At 54.1% G+C, this 20,939-nt stretch overlaps 1 protein-coding gene across 11 annotated transcripts in view; it reads left to right on the forward strand.

The window, feature by feature from the left end:
- PTPRS (protein tyrosine phosphatase receptor type S) overlaps nt 1-20,939 on the forward strand; it is a 96,512-nt gene that overhangs the window by 48,458 nt on the left and 27,115 nt on the right. For 6 of the 11 annotated variants that reach the window (XM_032465835.1, XM_032465833.1, XM_032465837.1 and 3 more), the window contains exons 5-10: nt 390-578; nt 2,494-2,502; nt 4,282-4,299; nt 6,774-6,884; nt 17,624-17,893; nt 19,392-19,973. In XM_032465835.1, coding sequence (XP_032321726.1) covers nt 390-578; nt 2,494-2,502; nt 4,282-4,299; nt 6,774-6,884; nt 17,624-17,893; nt 19,392-19,973 — 1,179 coding nt within the window. Of the gene's footprint in view, nt 1-389; nt 579-2,493; nt 2,503-4,281; nt 4,300-6,773; nt 6,885-12,359; nt 13,517-17,623; nt 17,894-19,391; nt 19,974-20,939 lie in introns of those variants that run through there. The other 5 variants (XM_032465836.1, XM_032465838.1, XM_032465842.1 and 2 more) reach the window with 2 other exon arrangements.

Below are 20,939 nucleotides of genomic sequence, written 5' to 3' on the forward strand. Positions count from 1 at the left end.
CCACCACTGCTGACGTGGAGTCAGATCATTCTCTGGGGGACCGTTTTGGGCACTGTGGGGTGTGGAGCAGCCCCTCTGGCTGCTCCCCATTTGATGCCAGGAGCCTTCCCCCAACTCATGACAGCCATAGATGCCCCCAGATACGGCCCAGTCCCCTGAGGAGGGGCAGGATTGCCCCGAGCGAGAGGTGCCGGTCTTGCCTGGTGTCCTTCCGGTGGCTCCCCCACGTGAGAGTGGTCCTTCCGATGAACAGAGGAGGAAGCAGGCTATGGGAGGTCACCCAGCCAGGCAGGGGCTGGACCAGGGCTGTCCTGCCCCGAGCCCCACCCTGGAGGGATGGCCCTGCGGTGACTGGGCCTCAGCTTTGCTTTTCCTGTCTCCACCCTCAGAGGACCAGCTGCCCCCCGGTTTCCCCAACATTGACATGGGCCCCCAGCTGAAGGTGGTGGAGCGGACGCGGACAGCAACTATGCTGTGTGCTGCCAGCGGCAACCCTGACCCCGAGATCACCTGGTTCAAGGACTTCTTGCCCGTGGACCCCAGCGCCAGCAACGGGCGCATCAAGCAGCTGCGATCAGGTAAGTGCAGGTGGCCAGGAGGACGTGGGAGCCACAGAGGACAGCAGAGAGCAGGCAGTGTCTCCAGGGCCCAAGCCCCGAGGACTGATGAAGGATAGGAAAGCAGAGCTAGTGTGCAGCCATGGAGGGTGTTGGTGTTGAGGGAGAGTGTCTTCAGAGTGGAATTAGTAGGGATATAATAGGGTGCAGACAGGTAGGGGTAATGGGGAGCTATGGTGGATAGTAGGAGGAGGGTTCTTTAGTGCCTGAGTGGGGATATAATGGACCCAGATACGCACAATGCTAGGGAGCTCCAGAGACCATAGGGACAGAGTGTCTCTGGTACCTAAGTGAGGTCCAATGAGGTGCAAGTAGCTGAGGTGATGGAAAACCACAGAGGATGGTGGGGATCTCCAGGGACCCAGCAGTGGGGACACCAGGGGACAGACAGACAGGTGATGGGGAGCCTTGGAGGGTGGCAAGGGAAGGCCACCTTCACTGTCCAAACACTGGCTATATAACGGGGCACAGTCAGATAACGGGGAGCCTTGGAGGGTGGCAGAGGGAGAGCACTTTCTGTGCTGAAGCAGTAGGCTTGTCCAGTGAGGATATAATAGTGTCCGGATGGGTAGGAGTAGAGGGCAGAGTAAGGCAAAGAGGATTTCCAGTGCTAAAGCTGGGATAGTGGGCATAGAGAGGTAAGTTAATGGGGAGCCATGGAGAGCTGCAGAGAGAGTGTCTGCAAGACTGAGGTCATAAGGACGTGATGGAGGCAAAGACAGGCAGAGGGTGGTGGTGGAGGACTGCCTGTGATGGGGCAATTTGTCCAGGTCCTGGCTGGGCTAGGAAGGACCTGGAGACAGAGCCCAAGGCCTTGGCCACCTTGGGGCTGGGTACTTCCACAGTTGTGTCTCGGCATAGCACCCCTGTGCCCCTTCTGTGAGTCCATATGTCTTGGGGGCTGTATGTGTGTTGTGTTGGTTGTCCCACTGCTTCGCAAACGTCCGTGTGTATGTGTCTGGGCCCCCCGTGTGTCCTGACCTGCTTCCCGTGTGTGGGCACACACAGGCATGCCACCAGCACACGGGTCGCCTTTCCCCTCCCAGAGCAAAGCTTATCCACGTGCATCTCGGCCACACGTGTCTCCACGTGACAGTCCCTCCTGTGCGCACGTCTCAAGCTGGTCCTTGTATGTGCAGACACGTGTGTGGTCGAGATGCTCTCTTGTGCACTCACACGTGTTTCAGTCCATCTTGAGTACACGTGTTGGGGCACCTCCTTCTTCCTCCCTCCCCTTCCTCTGAGGACCCCGCCCTGGAGCCACCCCTGCCTGAAGGCCTCCCCGTTCTCAGCGCGGTCCCCCACCACCCACTGCTCAGCCTCGTCCTCCAAGGAGTCTGTCTGCCCACCCTCTGCTTCCTGCTCCCCCCCAGCCAAGACCCAAACCCTGAAAAGGGGCAGACGTTAAGCCCAGAATTGCTTCCCTGGAGAGACCCGGCCCTCGCCCTGGGGAGAGACGTAGCCTTCCCTGTCCCGACCTATCTGAGGATGTCCGCAGCTTGGGGGTTCCGCCGGAGGAGTGATGGCAGCCTTGGGAATCCAGTTGCTTCCCTGCTGGTTTCTACCATCGTAGCCCCGACGCAGTGAAATAATTAAGAGCATGGAGCTCAGTGTCCACTGTGTCTTAGAGCACGTCCTCCTCTCGGGTCTCGGTGTCCTCATGAAACATGCCTACTCCTAGCGTTATTGTGAGGGGCCCCTGAGGGCTGCCGGGCACGTACCGAGTGCACAGAGAGCATCAGCTGCTTTACTTATCATAGTCAATCTGATTACTATTCTGACCTCCCCTCCCACCCCCATGAGGATACAGGCTTCTGCATAACCACCCGTTAATGTTCCTGTTCTTTTTTCTTGTCCCTCCGTTGTAAACGTTCAGAAACCTTTGGTAAGTTTAATTTCTTCACCAGTCAACAACTAACGCCCCCCTCCTGTGTCCACACCCCCGTCCTTTCCCCTCAGACTAACAGCCACTGTGACAGTAACTGTGACCCACTCCACGTGGCATGTTTACTAACGCGTCCCCTCACCAACCCCGTCTCTGGCTGCCCAGCCCTCCCCACCCGGGCACCAGGGGGCTGCAGAGAGAGGAGTCCAAAAGGAAAAGAGGAAAAAAGACATAGCCACAAGGGGCCGGCCAGACCCCACAATGGGAGCTGCAGGAAAACCAGGGTATCCTTGGGCCAGGGGAGCTTCACACATAATAGTCATCCTGCCCTATTCTGGGCCTTGACACTGCTGGAAAGTGGTGAAATTATAGAAGTTTGGGGGCTGGGTCTAGGGGGAGAGGGGAATGTTCCAGCTGGGCTAGTCCTGGGCAAGTCGCATCCTCTTTTCCCAGCATCCAGCCCAAATCCCCTGAAACCAACTGCTGGGCTAATTCTTACTAAGGTGACAATGACTGATATCGGCCCATGATAGTCACTCTTTACCTTTAATACACAAGAGGTATATCCTTTCCTCTCAGTATATTAGCCATAGGTTGTTTGGCCACCTTGGGAAGTTCTGTCCTTTGGCCTCTGGCTTCTGTCATCGTAGTCCAAGTGCAGTGAAGCAGTCCAAGCAGGAGCCGACCTAGATTCCTACTGACCTGGATTCTCGCCCTCCACAGTGCAGCCTTAGGCAAATTCCCATCCTGCCTCCTCCTGCCTTGTGAGGAGGAGGAGTGGCCCCATCAGGTTGGGGATTTTGTAAGAGATAACATAAGGCCCCAAAAAGTTCAGGCTGGAGGGGCCCCAGCCTGGGAGGCTGGAGAGCTGGGTTTAAGCCCCTCCACCCCCCACCTCTGACTCATGGTCCCTGATGGGCCTCAGTTTGCCCATCTGCAAAATGGATCTGGGCCAGGCAGGAAAGAACTGTGTTTTATCATCCTCAGCAGCTTCTCTGCCCTGACCGTGGGGTGCCCATGTCCTCAGTGGGGTTATCAGCTATCGGCAGAGAGAGAAGGGCCCCAGGTCTCCCCTGGAAAGATGAGCTGAGGGTGCAAAATTCCAGCCTGGGGCCACCTTTTCCGGTTTCCTGAGCAGCCCTGCCCCCAGCACCCGTGGAGACACGTGCAGGTCCTCTTCCTCTTTTCCTTTTGGAAGTTAAGAAGTCTGCAGGGCCCTCCCTCTGCCCTCTGTCCCCTTTCACTGCCCTCCCCGTCCCTCCTCCTTGGCCTGTCTGTAACACCTGCCCTTTGCTTTATTAATGCCCGGCCCTGGGGCACTAACCCCTCTCCGCCGTCTCTAACAAGATTACCTGAGACCCCCATTATTCCCTGTCCCTTCCGAGAAGGAAAGTAGGAGGGAAGGTCATGGACCTCCCTCAGCCCTGAAGGAAGGCAGCCTACGAGGCCACGCCAGGCCATGGACCTCCCAGGGCCATAGCCATGCCCCTCAGGCCAGTCCAGAGGGGCTGCTAGACTTCTCCAAGAGATTCTCACCTCCTCCAGGAAGCCCTTCTGATTGGCCAGCCCTCAGACCCCATCCTGCTCCTTGGAGCATTGCCTCGCCTTCCTCAGCAAGGCCTGCAGGGTCCGTAGGCTCAGGGCTGCCTCCGCCCCCTCCCAGCCCTGGGGCAGAGTGAACAGGCCTGGCTCGTGGCCCGGCCCCGCCTCCCTGGGGCCCCCCCGGCCCCCTAGGACTGCCTTCTGACTTTCACCTGACTCTCTCTGCTTCCCTTACAGAAAGCACTCCGATCCGAGGTAAGAGGCTCTTCCCTCACCCACCCACCCACTCACGCTCTTGCTCACTGCCCGCCCGGCCCCCTAGGCTCCACAGGGGGCTGCCCCAGCCCCTCCTCCACATACCTCCTCCTTGCCACCTCACCCAGTGTCGGTGCAGTCTCTGTGTCGATGTCACTTTCCATGGCTGGGGGCTGAGTGTGGCCATGGTGGCTCCTGGGTCACCTGGCTGCAGTCAGGGGGTTGTGTCCTCAGGAAGGGGCAGCGCCTCCCAAGCCCACCCAGAGCACTGGGAGCCAGGCTTCTGACCTCTGCTCTGTACACAGCCCTTGTCTGTCTCTAGCCTCGGTTTTCCCATCTATACAATAAGTGTGCACAGGGAGGCTTCCAGCCCTAAAGCTTTGATCTGGTGGGGAGGGGTCCAGCCTGAGGAAACAGAGAGACAAGCAGACTCAGGGTCTCTGCCTCAGAGAATAGACTAGAATAGGCCTGGGTGGGAGCCTTAGGGAAGAGTCATTGACTTTGCCCTGAAATGCTGTGTGACCTAGAGCAGGCTCTGTGCCCTCTCTGGGCCTCCACAGTGATACCTGTCTGCCTGCGTCCCTGGAGCCTTGAGGCTGGCAGGGAGCAGGAGGTGGTGTGCAGGGATAGAACCCTAGTCCACAGCCCCCAGAGAGAGTTTCCCAATCTGTGGGTCCCTGTCACTTCTGTGGGACGACCACAGACAAAGCTGGGAGGAGGGGTCTGCTTGGGACCTTGGACTGGATTTTTGGACTCCTGGTGCCACAGACTCTGATCAAAACCTGTGATTCAAACACACTTAGAGATATTCACGCATCTTCATTTACTCATAGTCAACAAGTCACAGGATCTAAGCCTGTGGTGCCAGCATGCTTACGGATGTTCGCGCAGTTTTATTTACTTGTGAAGATGAGGACTTTGATCCAGGCCTTTGATTTCAAACAGATTGTGGAAACCTCTGCCTCATTTTGGTTTGTTCACGGGTACTCAAGTTTTTTAAGCAAGGCCCGTGATTTCAAACATACTTAGAGATGTTTGCTTGACTTCATTTACTTGAGAAAATGAAGATTTTTTTTTTTCCCTAGGCCTGTGGTTTCAGATCCTTGGGGAAACCTGGGCCACATTTTCATTTACTCATGGGCACTGGCTGTAGTGCCCTATGCATTCAGATATTCTTGAGAAGGTTCATTCATTTTTGCATGTTCATAGGAAAATGAAGTCTTTCATCTGGGCCTGTGATTTCAAACTGGAGGGACATAAGCCCTATTTTCATTTACTTGTGGGCACCAAGACCTTTCATTTGGGCCTGTGATTTTTACATATGCTTGAGAAAATTGACCTTTTTAAATTCTTATTCACTAGTGACCAACAAATTCTTTGATCCAAGTTTTGGATTTCAAACACACTGGAGGCATTTCAACCTCAACTTTATTTGTAGGTCTTTGAGGTTTTCCTTTAGACCTCTGATTTCAAACACGTTTGAAAATTCTCCCCATTAACTTATTAGCACCATGGACTCAGGTCTCCTTCCCTGATTGCAAACACACTTGAGAAAGTTCATTCAGTTACTTGTGAGCACAAGGATCCTGAATCCAGGCCCGTGGTTTTAAAGCAGGTGGGTGAATTTAGACTTACTTAGATAACTTTAACTCTCTGGGCAAATTCACGTTCCTCTTCAATTAGTTTCAAGTGCAGAAAGCTTTGATCCAGGCCTTTGATTTCAAGCAGATTGTTGTGTACCAGGCTCAACCTTCTTTTACACCAGAAATTGACACACTATAACGGACACATTGTAACTGACTATACTCCAATGAAAAAACAAACAAACAAAAAAACAAAACAAAAAAACATTCTTTGCCTTCACTCTCCTGGAGGGTAACCCAGTCTTGAAATGTAAACACCTTGAATAGAACCCTGTCTCCTTTTACTTATGGGCGCTGTGGGCCTTGAGGCCCGTGATTCCAGCCATACTTGAGGAAGCCAGACCCATGTTCACTTACACGTGGGCACTAGTTGAAACCAGCGAGCAACCGCCGGCTCCCTGAGTTGGCACATTGTCTGTGGTGGCCCCTAGGTGTCAGGGTCTTTGGAACGGCTGCTATGAATCGTAAGCGTCAACCTGCTCTCCCCCCACGACCCCCATCCCCACCTGGAGAGCATCACTCAGTGCTTTCCTGGGCTTCGCCGTTTACCTTGGCAGGCGTTTATGAGGTCCCAGCCCCAGACCAGCTGAGGGTGGAGGATTTGCAGTGTGTTCAGGCCAGGACGGCCAGGCTTAGGGTCGGAGGGAGACAGGTAGGGGGCCCCAGCCCAGTGCGGGCTTCTGGGCTGTTTCAGCTTTTTCTTCTACCTTTCCGGCCAAGCCAGACTGAGACAGGCCGGACAGGACTCTGGGACAGCCCTCCCGCCGCCCCACCCCACACCCCCGGGGTCTCCCCTGACGGGCCAGGCCTTCTCCCCCTCTCTTCCCACAGGAGCCCTGCAGATTGAAAGCAGCGAGGAGACCGATCAGGGCAAATACGAGTGTGTGGCCACCAACAGTGCTGGCGTGCGCTACTCCTCACCCGCCAACCTCTACGTGCGAGGTAGGGAACGCCGAGTCCAGGTCGAAGGCAGGGAACGCCCCACCCACCCCCTCCCTTCTCGGGCTCACAGCCTCCGGGCTCCCCTGTCCCCTGCAGACCCAGCAGGAAGGCCCACCCCCGCTGGTGGCCGCGGGACCTCAGGCGAGGCGGCGTTCCTCTCTGGACCTCAGTTTCCTTGCCTGTAAAATGGGAGCAGCTTCAACCCCCTCCCACCCCCGTGCCTTGTGACGGCCGCCCCGTGGGCTGCAGGACTTGGGGGTGGGAAGCGGCAGGAGGGAACAGGGCAGGGCCAAGGGGCCCGGTCGTGGGCCTACAGGGCCGGGGGAGCCTGCAGGCCTCTGCCCCACCCCGCCCACCCGCCCCTCCAAGCCGGCTTCTGTGGTGTGTCGTGTGGTCGCCTCCCCTGCTGTGTGCTTGCTTTGCTTCTCCAGGCTCGTGGCCTCGTAGCTCCCCGCGTCACTGCCCCACGCCAGCGCCCTCAATCTAAGAGCTGAGGGGGGCGCCTTCGAGGCTGCCCCTGCCGGCCCTGCACCCTCTGCTGCCCCAGAGCCTCATTACCCTAAGGGAGGGGTTCCTTTAGGCCAGTGGGCAGATGCCCTGGGGCTTGGGCTGAAGTTTACCAGCTTCAATTCCCAGTCAGTTATACCCAGAAGCTTGGGGTCCCCCCGGCACCCCCACCCCACCCAAGGAGGGCCTGGGAAGCGGCTACACGAACTTCCTTCTGGGCCCCTTGGTGTCCCCTCAAAGGTGCCGGGATGGGGGTGCTGCCCCTGCCCCCAGATGCCTCTGTCGACCCCCTTCATCCCCATGTCGGGTCTCTTCCATCCTTTCAGAAATTATAATCCACCTCCACCTCCTCCTCCATTTGCAAACTCCACCATCTCCCGCCTCCCCACGGCTGTTTCTGATCAGATTCGTGGTAGAAACAGCTTCTGCCTGCCAGGAAATGGGGCCCCCGTTCAAACCCCCGAGCTGCCCCATTTGGTTCTGTGTCCTTGAGTCCATCACACAATCTTTGGGCCTCCGCTTCCCCCATTCGACGCATCAAGCCCCTGTGGTTCTCCACCTGGAGGCTGGGCGGCTCCTCCCTCACCCAGAGACCCTCAGCCCTTGGTCCCGCACCAGCCCTGAAGCAGCGCCTTGGCTCTGCACTTGGGTTCTGCATCTTGGCTCTGAGGAGGAGGCTGCATGGGGGGAGGGAACGGGGACGCAAGGGCGGTGGGGGCAGGAGGGCACACATCCAGTCCGATGCCACGACACCTCTGGTGAGTTATAATGTGTCCATGACTCCAACCGACTGGTCTTTGTCTAACCTGCTTGTCTCTCTGCAAACACCTGGGATGGGGGATTGTAAGTCTGGCAGAGCTCAAAGAGAGTGTGGACAGCAGGTGTGGGGCAGGGCGGGGGAGGGGCCTCTAGCCAGGGTGTAACAAAGGAGGGGGGCCTTCTGTGTCCTCAGCTCAACCCCTGGAGGTGGGGTCCTTTCTTTTGGGGGGCCCAGCCTCCCAATCTTTGCCTGGGTCTCAGACACTCCAAAACTGAATTAAGAAGTAGATCTTATATGTCAAGGAAAGAGCAGAGGAAAGACTAAAAGGTCGTTGCTGTTCTTTTTATTTTTTAATTTTAATTTTTCTTTTTGGTTTAAAGAAAAAAAAATCAACAAACTATTGCAGCTTTTAGCCTTGGGAAGTCCTCTTTTTACTCTCTGTATCTCCCCTATTTTTTCTCTTCTCCCCATGTCATTGTGTTCTGCATCAAACCCCCTTTACATCCCTCAGAGCTTCGAGAAGGTTGGTGTGTTTTTTTCTTTTTTACTTTCTTTACCCACATTTTTACATTGTGAAAGCGACACGCACACACACGAAACGCACGCAGACAGGCACACGGACACACGCAGACATGCACACGGAAAATCATAGAAAAACGAACGTAAAAAAATAACGGAATACGAATACCGAGTGCAAAGCGAACAAACAAAACAACCGCCAAGCGAGAGCAAAAACCCAGAAAGACACGAAAACCTCAGCCGCGCCCAGCCCGGCCTAGGGCCGGCCGCACACATGCGATGCTTGCAATGTGGTCGCCTCTTTGCATCCTTTGGTAATGTTGTTGCTAAGTTTTTTGCACTCCTCGTCGTCATGGTAACTTGGGCCTGATGCATGCTGGGAGAATGTAAAAATTTCTCTGCATGCCACTCTTGTTGGTTCGGTTTGGTGAATCCCCAGCGCCTTCTGTTGGAGTGTTTTTCGTCTTCTGTTCCATTTTTTCTCCTTTGGATTCCTTCTTTTTTTTTTTTTTTTTTCTTTTTCCCTTTCTTTCTTCCTTTTATTTAATGATTAACTTTTTGGTTTTGTTTCATTTTTGGGGGGGAAAAAACCGATTGGTTCGTTTTTTTTTCCCCTCCCATCCCCTTTACCCGGCCCCCTCCTCCCCCAAAGCGTTTCGTCTTTGGTTCTGTCTTGTGTTTCTGTGCTCTTTGGTTTCAGTTTCTTGGGCTGAGCTGTTTTGTGGTTGTTCTCCAAGCGCATTGTGATTCAAAAGCCAGTGTTCCTGTCCCAGCTACCATCCAGAAGGGTGGAAAGAGTCCCACAGCTGGGATGCTGGGGCAGAAAGTGACTGCCTGGGCTCCAGGGTACAAGGGAAGCGGCAGAGACAGATGGCGGGAGTTCAGAGCCCAGGTGGGGTGTGAGGAGAGCAGCCCAATTTGCCTGACCTGATTGGCCAGTCCCCTTCTACCCAGAGCTGGGGGTCAGCCCCAAGGGGTGGCCATGTTGGAAGGGAGCTTAAGCAGGCACGTTCCCATCCTTCTGCCTCAGAATGAGACCACCTACCCCTCTTCCAAACAGCCCAGAAACAGGCACTTGAAACACAGCTGAATGGGCAGCCGGCATTTTGAGTTCTTGTTCCACAGAGCAACATGCTCAAATATGAGAAATGGCCACCTTTAATTGGACCATCCCTCCCAAATGTTGCATGCTTAGCAAACAGGCAGCACTCAGAATGGCAGCTGATGTGATGACTTTTTTTGCATCCTGGCTGGGCACCAATACAGAACCGCCCATCAGAGAAAAAACAAGTGTAGCATGACAGACTTTGGAAAAAATACTTGGCCAGGTTTTCTGCCCTTGAGTGCTACACCTCTGCCTCCCAGATGATGCTGGCTGCGTCCCCCACCACCGCAAAGGCTCTGGGCCCCATCACGGCGTCTTCTGTCCAGCAACAGAGCACGGTCACTTTCTGAGTACCTGAGCATCAGAACTGTGGAATTCTGGAGAAAACCCTGGGGAACTTTGGACATAGCCTCTCCCTCTCTGTCTCTGCCTCCCTGACTCTCCCTCTGCCTCTCTCTCTCTCTCTCAGCTCTCTTCTCTTTGTGTGTCTCTCTCACTCTTGAAACCTTTAGAGGTGCTCACTCCCATCTTCTGTTCCCTCCTTGAGAAAAGGCAAGCCCTTGAGAGCCCCAAATCCCAAGTGAAAAACATCCCCAATAAAATATCCATTTAGACTTATATAACCAGTAGCCCTCAGCTCCCTACCCGACATCGATGATAATTGAGGGTGGAGACAGTCTGTTTGGGGTCACCTTTTTCTCTCTCTCATCCCTCACCTGCCTTCTCTAAACTCCCACTTTATTAAGTTCAGGGCCAAGTTGGCAAGAGGGTTTTATATGCAATCCTAGGGAATTATTTTTCCTGTCTCTCTTTGAATCCAGTGTGAGAGCTGCTAGGCTGAACCTCCCCAAAAGATGGATGAGAGAGGTCTCCCAGCTCCTCCACTAAAGCTGGGTCTCAGGGAATTGGAACTGAGGGGTGGCCGAGGGTCTCTGAAGACCATTTGGACTTTTGAGAGCACAGACTTGGGGCTTAGGGAGACCCAGATTCAAATCCTGTCTCTACCCCTCATGGCTGTGTGGCCTTGGGCTAGTCACTTGATTGCTTGGAGTCCCTATTTCCTCATCTGAACAATAGGAAGCATCAGTGTGTCTAGCTCATATTAGGAGCAGGAAATTAACACTCGTCTAGCGCCCTAGGTGGTGCACAGGAGACAGGAAATTGCAGTAAGATTGTTGTAAAACAGGGAAACAAAGAGTTCAAGTAAATGGTCTGGGAAGCCACTGGGGACTTCAGTTTCCCCATCGTGTATTTCACAGACCCACTGTTTGAAAAAGATGGCTTATGGGAAATGTCTTTGAAAAGAATTGGAGAGCAGACATTAATTCATTTGCTCAGATTTCATTTTTTGCTAGTGGTTTTCTGAGTCTATCCCATGGTCTCACTTTCTCCCAGCTCCAACTCCATTCCCATGAGATTGGTGGCCTCCCCAGTTTGGATGTTAGGCTCCCCTTGCAGATAAGTACCAGCCCAGCAGAAGAGATGGGCCACTTGGCTTGTTCTGCCCTGAAAGCTATGAGTATTTACATTGTTGCCAGAGCAACCAGTCCTGGGAATTAGTTGCAGGGAATCCCCACCCTCAACCTAACTCTTTCCTCCAGTTCTTAATCTCCAGCTTCTGCTGACTCTGGGTGGTCTGGGGGTGGGCTATTCAGATATACCCTTCTCTTGAAATTTATCTGAAATCCAAAGGGCCAAAGTCAAAAGCAAGCCCATTTTTTAATGCAACTGGCAGTTCTGCTCCTAGAACTCCCCTAGAGAAGATGCAGCTCATACATTTGACAAGGTGGGAAGATGGTAAGATTACACTCTCCCTGGCAGTTAATTTTCTTTCTTGCCTCTTTAAAATTGTCAGCCTTTAAGGTGTGAATTAGTGGCAAAAAATGGTGTCTTTACTGCTTGATCTAGCAACATAGCACTATTGAACCATGGTGCACAGGGCCCCATTAAATGTTATGTCACCCACCTGATGACATAGGAACGTGCGGGCAGAACTTGAAGCAAGCTGGAGATGTGGGGAAGAATTTTACATCTTCAAGGGACTTAGGATATTGTCAGGGTTTGGGGGGAAGCCACATGGGGCCGGGGTAATTTAATGCCAGGACTTGAATGCTGAGCTAAGAGGACAAGACTCGATATCCAATGCCAGAGGGAGAGCTAGATTGCCCCAGCTTCCAGCTGTTCATCAGAACCCTTTATCTGCAGCCTATCCCCAGGCCTTTTCACATCAATTCATAGCATGGAATTTTATGAGACAGATTGTTTTTAAAATTAACTTTCTGGTACCCAAGCCAAGGTGGATATGACCTCTAGGTGTTCCCCTTACCTCCTGGCACTCCCAAACGGGAGTAGATACGGATATTGGGCCTGGAACCCCGCCCCCCACCTCCTGTATCTCCAGAAAGACTGCTACTGGGGGGCGTTGGCAAGCTCCCCAGTTCCTACTGATCACACCTGGCTGTGCCTCCCCACCTAACCCCTGCCCCCAAAGCCTTGACCCTGGTGGTAGGCAGTGGCAGTTCAGGACCCAGCCCTTCTCCTCATCCCACCCTCATCCTGAGGGGAGAGGGGGCTCTGGGGTGGGGAGGCAAGCTTCCCCCTGACTCGGGTGGGGGGCAGGGGTTGCTCTGCAGGAACACTGAGCTCTAGACACCTCCTGCCTGCTGCCTGCCTCACACCCTTTGCATCGCTGTCTCTGTTTTTTGGGGGCGAGGGGAACATTAGATTACACCTTGTCATTTGGAAAGCCCCATGTCTCCGGTGGCCGCAGCGAGGGGGAAATCAGACTCAGTCGATTGGCAAGATATCATCCCATTTTCTTGTAGAACCGAAAAAAAAAAAAAAAAAAGGTTGGGAGAGAGAGGGCACCAAAAACATAAAAACAATAAAAAGTGTAGTGCAGCAAAATGTCCAGCTTAGAATGTCAGCAGCTGGCCAAGGCCACTGGTCAGCCCATGGGCCAGGGGTCCAGCCAGGTCCCTCCAGGCCTTGCACGCTGTCCTGGTGGCGGAGGGAGCTGGTGAGGGGAGCGGGGACGATGCACGGGGCAGGCTGCAGGGCGGCACCTGCCCTCCCTGGGCCACAGGCTGGGGTTCAGCGGAAGGGCTGAGAAACGGGCTTTGGAATTGGATCTCGGACCCCTTACTTTCCCCTGACAGGTGTAATCTAAGCTTGAGTAAGCCTGTGGAGGCTGTAGGGCTTGGCATCTCTCCCCTCCCCTCCCCACCCACACCTTCATTTTGGAGTCTGGAGGAGCACCCAGTAGCTTCTCTCACCCCAAAATGCCCAGCGGAGCCCCCCACCCCACGCCCCAGAGCTGCGGCTTGCTGAATTGTTGAGATGTCTGACACTGTTCCTTACCTAGTGCTTCAACCAGATCACCTCACTTTTGAGTTTCCCCCCTCACCCTTCCCCAACCCCTTCTCCCCTGGACTCCCCCCCCCCCCACTTTTGGTTTTTGAGTTTCTGCCTCTTCCTGCCTGGGGGAGGGGTCGTCTCCCGGTTGCTTTGATGGTTTTTGAGTTGTTTTTCCATGTGAATCGGGGTTTGAAGCGACCCACCCCCCCAACCCGCCACCCCCCACTGCCCACCCTTCTGATCCCCTCACCCACGCGGGTCCCCCTCACTGGGACCCCCCGGCTACTCGGTGACGAGAAGAGCTGGAAACGAGAGCCAGCTGGAGCGTGCTGAGGACCAAGGCTGGTGTGGTCCCCTTATAACCCGCCTGGACCCTCCATTCAGGTCGGTAATTGGGGGCGGGGGTCCTGCGGGGCCACTCCGTCCTGTGGGTGCCGCGCCCACCTTACTTTCTAACCTGCACCTCAAGCTTGCAGCCATGGGTGGAAAGATGACGTGGGTGGGAGTCAGCACCAAACTGGGCAGAACACAGCGTCAGCCGCCCGCCTTTGCCAGCTGGGAGGATGCCCAGAGGCCTTATGAGACCCTGCAGCAAGTTTTGTGCCACCAAGTGCTAATGGATACAGTCCTCCCCTAACTCGTGGCAAACCAGCCCTTTTCCTACAGCACTCCCTCAGAAACAAGCGGAATAGGCGAGAAAGCAAGTGGGCAAAGTGTCTTAAGTGTCAGCCTTCACAGCATACTGGCAGTTCCATTTAACTGATGGCTGCTGGCCATGCTGGGGATTGTGAGCACCAAAATACTGCTGTTGATAAGTGCCCTCCCACACTTAACTGACTTACAATTAACAGCCCCATACAGCAAGTCTTTTACATGTTCAAGATGTATGCCTTGTGTCTACTTCTGAAAACTGGTAGAGGTACTTTCCAAATTATGACGCTCCTGAGGGAAGACACATTCAGATCAGATCAGATCAGATCAGATGTGAACGGGGTCTTTGGGGCATGATGTTGAGCTTTACACAGGGATAAATTGGCTCGTGTTTAACCTATAAATCCTAAAGCTAGCTCTTACTCCCGTTGCTGTTTCAATAATCCCTTTTAGTATGAGCCTTTTACGATGGCTTCTGGACATTTATTATGATGGTTGCTGGATATTATTCAGCTGATGTTTCCTGGGCACCATTCAGGTGATGGGTACTTTCGCCCCCTTTGGTGTCCCCCAGAGGGTAAGGATGCACAAGTTTGAAAGCGCCAAGAAGACATCTGTCTATAATCCTTGTTAATTACCGTGGTGAGAGAAGGCTCACTTTATCTGCGAGGCAGGGATCAGGCATAACTGACTTTGAGCTCTGGCCCTACCACTTCTTTTCTTCATGTCTTCCAGCTCGCCCTAGCCTCTCTCTGGGCCTCCACTGCCTCATCCACAAAATGGGCATAAGGTCATTTGCCTCTCACTGGTCGAGAGGGATAAAGTGAGATAGTGATTCAATAGAAATTCTTTGTATTACTTTTTTGTTTTAAACTCTAATTCATCCTTAAACCCCCTTAATGTAGAGCGCACTAGAAGCCTAGAAGAAAGAAACTTCACTGGCCCTATGCCCAGGCTGAGCATCTCCTATGTGCGGGCACTGCCCTGGTCAGCTTAATATCAGCACATCACTGATGGTCTCCATTTCACAGAGGAGGAAACTGAGGCTCCAGGAGGATGAGGGCCCTTCCCAAGGCCACGGGGACTCATCACCGCCCCAACCTCTGCCTGGGAAGCTTTTCTATGGGATTCTGAGGCCTTGAGTTCACCTTGCTGTGCGGTTACAGTGACTTGGCCTCTTTTCATCCTTAACTGAGGAGCAGGGAGGGTGTCACTGACAAGTGGGCTGAGGGGCTCCTGAGGGGCGGGGTTGGTTTGCTCCGAAGGTTCTTTCTCTGTGAGGATCTCACCTCCGTGGCTGCCTCGAGCCTCTGCCAGGAACCTTGGGTGCTGGGTGGGGAGGCCAGATGCTGTGTTCTGCCGGGGTGGGGGGCCCCTCCCTGGGGAAGCCACAGCCCTCCTCCTTTCAGACCCCGATTTTCAGCCCCACACCCATTCCATGGTTTTTCTGTTGTTTCTTTTCCCCCCTTCTTGCTTTTGGGTGTTTTGTGTTGGAGGGGTTTTTTGTTTGGTTGGTTTTTTGGATTTCTTTTCCCCCCAGCTTTGTTTTTTCATCTGTTTCTCCTGGTTTTGTTTTGGACGTCGATGCCGTTTTCTGTCCTTGATTAATTAGCTCCCCCACGCTCATCCCCCATCGTGTTCCGTTTCCATGACAACGCAGCGTTCGGGCATCCCACTCGTGCCTCGCTGTGGATGCCGGCGGCTGGCCTGGACCGCGTCCGCTGGCTGGCCGGACCCCATTCCTCCCTCAACTCCCCCTCGCCCTCCACCCAGCCCTGCCAGAGAGCCGCCCCTCATCTCAGCGCCCCGCCCCACCCCCCCAGTCTGTCTGCATGACCCCTGTGTCTCCCCTCCTCGCCCCCCAACTCCTCCCCTCGGGTGATAACTCCCGCGTCCTCCATCCTGTCTCCGGCGTGACTTTGTGGACTTTTCGTGGGGCTTCCTTTTCCGAAGGGCTGCCAGCTTTCTTGGCCCTCCCTCCCACCCCCTCAGAGCTCCCCCTCCTCTTTGCCTCCAGCCCGGATCCAGGGAACAGGGGTTGAGATTTCCAGCTTGGAACCCACGCTGGAAGAGAGGGAACTGGGCTGCCTCCCTTTTCCCCTGGAGCCCCCTCCTCTGTAGACAGGCCAGATCCCCACAACCACCCCTTTAGGGGTACAGCTGCACCCTCAATACCATATGAAAACCCAAGGCAGATCAGGTTACTGAAAGTCACCTTGTGGCCCTGTTTAGCCTTGCTGAGCCTCCAGTCTGTCATCTCTACAAGACAAGACCCCATGACCTGCCCAAAGCTGGGCGCGTGCACACCTGGCTTTTCAAAGCCAGGGACTACGTCGTTCTGGCCAGAAGGATTTGCCTGCTAACCCAAGTCCTTTCCACTGCAGTGAGACACCTCCCATGGGGACACAGTGCCTTTTGGAAGTTCAGGTGCCCATCAGCCTCCACCCCCCCCCCAACCCATCTGACTTCTGAAAACGGAGCCCCCGAAATGCCTCCTGCTGCCTTCATGGTCTGCAAGATTGGGACAGAAGGCTGCATCCGCTTCCCCGCTAAGAAATGCACAGAACATGTCCCTGTTTCCTCAGCGTTCAAGTTCATTCCCTCGTTGTTTATTATTATTATTATTATTATTATTATTATTATTATTATTATTATTATTATTATTATTATTATTATTATTATCCTATTTATTATTCTGCCAGGGCTGTGATGTGACAATGTGACACGTCACATTGGGTCACATCCGCTAGAAATAATATGCAGCATTGACGTGGGCCCCCTCCCCCCCTGCTCTGTCTCTGTCCCCCTCTGTGTCCCTTTTCTCTCTTTCTCTCGGCCCATCTGTCTCTTCTCCCTGGCTCCCCCGTGAGGGCGCACTCAAGGCCCCTGAGATCCAGGCCTCTTCGCATTAACCTTTTCTCTTTCTTCCTCCTGCCTGTCTCCCTTTCTCTCTCTCTCTCTCTCTCTCTCTCTCTCTCTCACACTCTCTCTCAGCCAGCCTATTTTGCATGCTGTTTGTGATTCTGAGAGCTGCATCTATCAATGGAAACTTGTCAGATCCGACAGAAGCTTTTAGAAGGGTTTCTAGACCCCAAAACCACAAAAATTTCATTAGAGTTTCTCATCTTTTCCTTGAGGGCTCCCAGGAAGTGGGAGGGGCCCCTGGGTCACCAGAGGGGGTGAGGGTGGGGGGCCGAGATCCCAGCCCCCTCTGTCTCCCAGTCCCACCTCTTCCCATGACCTTGCCTGCCCCCCGTCCAACCTTCCCAGAGACCCCTGACCCCTGCGGCCTGATTCTTCCGAAGCTTCCCGTTCGGAGAGCGGGTGGAGGGGCTGCTCCCCGAAGCCACGTCTGTCAGCAAAGATGAGAAACGGCTGATAAATTTTTGTGTTCGTAACTGTGCTGTGACCAGCCACTCTGGTCGCTGAAACCCTGTTGCTATGAAATAACGCTTCATGTCTCTTATTATATATCGATATATCTCTCTCTATTGTTCTGTGAAATACCTTCCTTTGAAGTTTTGGTTTCTTTTTGTTGGAATTTGGTTTATTAATTTGGTTTTTTTTGGTTGTTGTTTTCTTTCATTTGGAAGAAAAAAAAATCTCAACTGGGGGGAAGGCAACAGCCTTGTTTATATTTAAATTGTTTTCCACTTTTTTTTCTTTTTTTCTTTCTTTCCTTGTTTCTTTCTTTCTGCCTGCTTTTCTTTCTTTTCTCCTCCACATTCCGTCTCCCCCTCCCCTCCCCTGCATCTCCCACTCGCCCCATCCTCCCCTGCATCTCTCACCCACCCCTTCCCACCCCCCCACACCTCCCTCCTGCCCGCCCCGCCCCCCCAGTCCGCCGCGTGGCTCCACGATTCTCCATCCTGCCCATGAGCCACGAGATCATGCCAGGTGGCAACGTGAACATCACCTGCGTGGCCGTGGGCTCACCCATGCCATACGTCAAGTGGATGCAGGGGGCAGAGGACCTGACGCCCGAGGATGACATGCCCGTGGGCCGGAATGTGCTGGAACTCACTGATGTCAAGGACTCTGCCAACTACACGTGTGTGGCCATGTCCAGCCTGGGTGTCATCGAGGCCGTGGCTCAGATCACAGTGAAATGTAAGCATGGCCTGTGGGGCATGGGGGAGGCAGGTCAGCCCCAACCTCAGGAGTGTGTGCTGAGGGGAGCAGGTACAGGTGGAAAACCCTCTGAGTTACTGTTTCGGATTAATCATTCCTTCCTGGCTGTGAAGAGGACTCTTGTTCTGTCAACAAACATTTATTGGTGATAAATTATTCTGGGCCCAGCCCGTGGAATGAGACCCAGTCTGGCTCTGTTGAGCTCCAATCCAAAGAGGTAGATGCCGTGTAGCTGGGCGGCTAGGATGCAGGCTGATTAGAGCAGTGATGGGGGCCATGCAGTGCTGCTCAGATCCCCAGGAAAAAGGTTCCAGCTCCCAGGAAAGCTGGGTTCAGGGAAAGGCTAACAGTGGAACAGGAATGAGCCAGAAAAGATCAAAAAAGGCACAGCTTATGCGAAGACTCAGAGAGAGAGAAAACATGAGGAGGGGGCGGATTACAGATTTTCCTGATGTCTCAAGTTAGTGGTGAGATTCAGAGGAGGGTGCCCCCAAATGTTTTTCTAGCTTTAGAACAGGGGCCAGCAGATGACAGGCCATGGCTAAATCTGGCCCTCCACTTGTTTTGATAAATAAAGTTTTATTGACACGTGGGCATTTTTTTTCATGCCTTGCGTGTAGCAGCTTTCCAGCTACCATGGCAGAGCTGAGTAATTCTGGGCAACAGCCACCAGGCCTGCAAAGCCGAGGATATTTACTCCGTGGCCCTTTGCAGGAAGAGTTTGCCAAGCCCCACCCTGGGGCCATAGACGGTGTCAGTATCAGCTGATGTGCTGGTCATTTTGCTGAGGGATTGCACTTCTGGTAAATGCTTCCGGGGGGCCCAGGTGGTGTGAGATCTTGGGACAAGAGGGAAAGTCACAGTTATCCAGGTGCTGGGGACATGCTGTAAGCAAAACTCGGTCCAGGCTGGTGGGGAAACTAACGTGAAAACAGATAACATCAGGTGGCAAAATGAACTGGACAGGGGCACCTCCAGCTGGGATGGTGAGGGAGGCCTTAAGGAGTGGGTTTAGGAGGAGCCAGCCATCTGGTCGTCTGGCTGTCCGGGCACAGGGAACAGCACGTGTGAAGTGGGAGCAGACGGAAGAGCCCTGTGGCTGAGCAGAGTGAACCGCAGAGAGGGCTGCAGACCAGGGAGCAAAAACTTTCCTTAAACAGCAATTTTTTTTTAAGTGAATAGTTTTGGCTTTACGGGCCCCCTAGTCTCAGCTTGGCCATCATGGTGCAGAAGCAGCGTTAGCAACATGTAAGCGTGGCCGTGTGCTGATACAACTTGGTTTATAAAACCAGGTCCCCAGCCCTCGGGCTGAAGTTTGCCATCACCTGCTCTAGATGATGGGATAGAGGTCATTAGGCTTGTGGTCACCACCGAGGAAAGGACAGCTCAGAGAGGGCAGTGGTGTGACTCAAAGTCACGCAGCCTTCAGGATCTGCAGCCAGCATGCCTGACATGTGACCTTGCCTTCCGCCCACAGCTCTCCCCAAAGCCCCCGGGACCCCCGTGGTGACAGAGAACACAGCCACCAGCATCACCATCACATGGGACTCGGGCAACCCAGACCCAGTGTCCTACTATGTCATCGAATATAAATCCAAGAGCCAGGACGGGCCGTACCAGATCAAAGAGGACATCACCACGACGCGTTACAGCATCGGCGGCCTGAGCCCCAACTCGGAGTATGAGATCTGGGTGTCAGCTGTCAACTCCATCGGCCAGGGCCCGCCCAGCGAGTCAGTGGTCACCCGCACAGGCGAGCAGGCCCCGGCCAGCGCGCCGCGTAACGTGCAGGCCCGCATGCTGAGCGCCACCACCATGATCATCCAGTGGGAGGAGCCTGTGGAACCCAATGGCCTGATTCGGGGCTACCGGATCTACTACACCACGGAGCCTGAGCACCCCGTGGGCAACTGGCAGAAGCACAACGTGGACGACAGCCTGCTGACCACCGTGGGCAGCCTCCTGCAGGATGAGACCTACACTGTGCGCGTGCTGGCCTTCACCTCCGTGGGCGACGGGCCCCTCTCGGACCCCATCCAGGTCAAGACGCAGCAGGGAGGTGAGATGCCTGAGGGAGGCCTGGCTTCTACGGGGACAGCAGGATTCCAGGCCGGCTCATCAGGGGGAAGGAGGTGGCAGTGGTGCAGTGACGTGTCTCCAACCATGCAGCGGCTGGTCTTACCTGGAAGCCACGCATGGCGTATTTGTCCTGCATGGTGTGTTAAAATATTTTCAGACCAGCACTGAAAGCAGGAAGTTGTGGAAAACCCAGATTTCTGGCTACCCTTGGAAAATCTGATATGGCAAGCCCACAGGGCGACAGTCAGTCACTAGAGTGCATCCAGATAGATGCTGGCGGCCGCGTCTCAAAAAAGGGGCACAGTTTCCGCTCACCTCCTTCTTCTCTGTTAACTGACTGTCCGGCCCTGTCCACATCTGAGTTTGAGAACCCCTGTTTGCTGCTCTCACTGGAGGGGTCCATGCTGCCCGTTTTGAAATAACAAAATACATCAACTCAAAGGCCGCAGGCTGGTCTCCTGCCTGCTAGGGATGGGGGTGTGGGGCGTTTAGATGTGTGGGGCCCCAGCTCTCTGCAAGTTTCTGGGCTTTTTCTTATGGGCTCAGGCTCTAGGACCTCAAATCCAGGAAGACTAAGGCAGTTACTCAAACAAAGGGACAGGAGGTTTGGAAGGGTGAAGATCCTGTTTCAAATTAGGGTCCCCACCAATTTCTCTGTAATTGAATTTCGAGGAGGGGTAAGGTGTTGAGTCAGCTGAAAAGAGAATTGTTTTAGTGTTTTTCCATTGGTAGCAGAGAGGATGGGGGAACTGAGGTAGACAACAGACAACAAGGGGTGTGGGGGTCCACAGGGAAATACGAACAGTTGAGAACATTCCAAAAGCATCCAGAGCTGAGCAGCCCTTCCTTCAGGGCAGTGCCGAGCTCCACGGGTCTCTTTTCAGGAGAATGGGGACCTGGCGGGTTGGGCCCCCTCTGCCGGTGGACCCCTCCCCGGCTTTCCCCC

Source organism: Camelus ferus, chromosome 22 (assembly GCF_009834535.1).
Source record: "Camelus ferus isolate YT-003-E chromosome 22, BCGSAC_Cfer_1.0, whole genome shotgun sequence".
Classification (NCBI taxonomy): Eukaryota; Metazoa; Chordata; class Mammalia; order Artiodactyla; family Camelidae; genus Camelus; species Camelus ferus.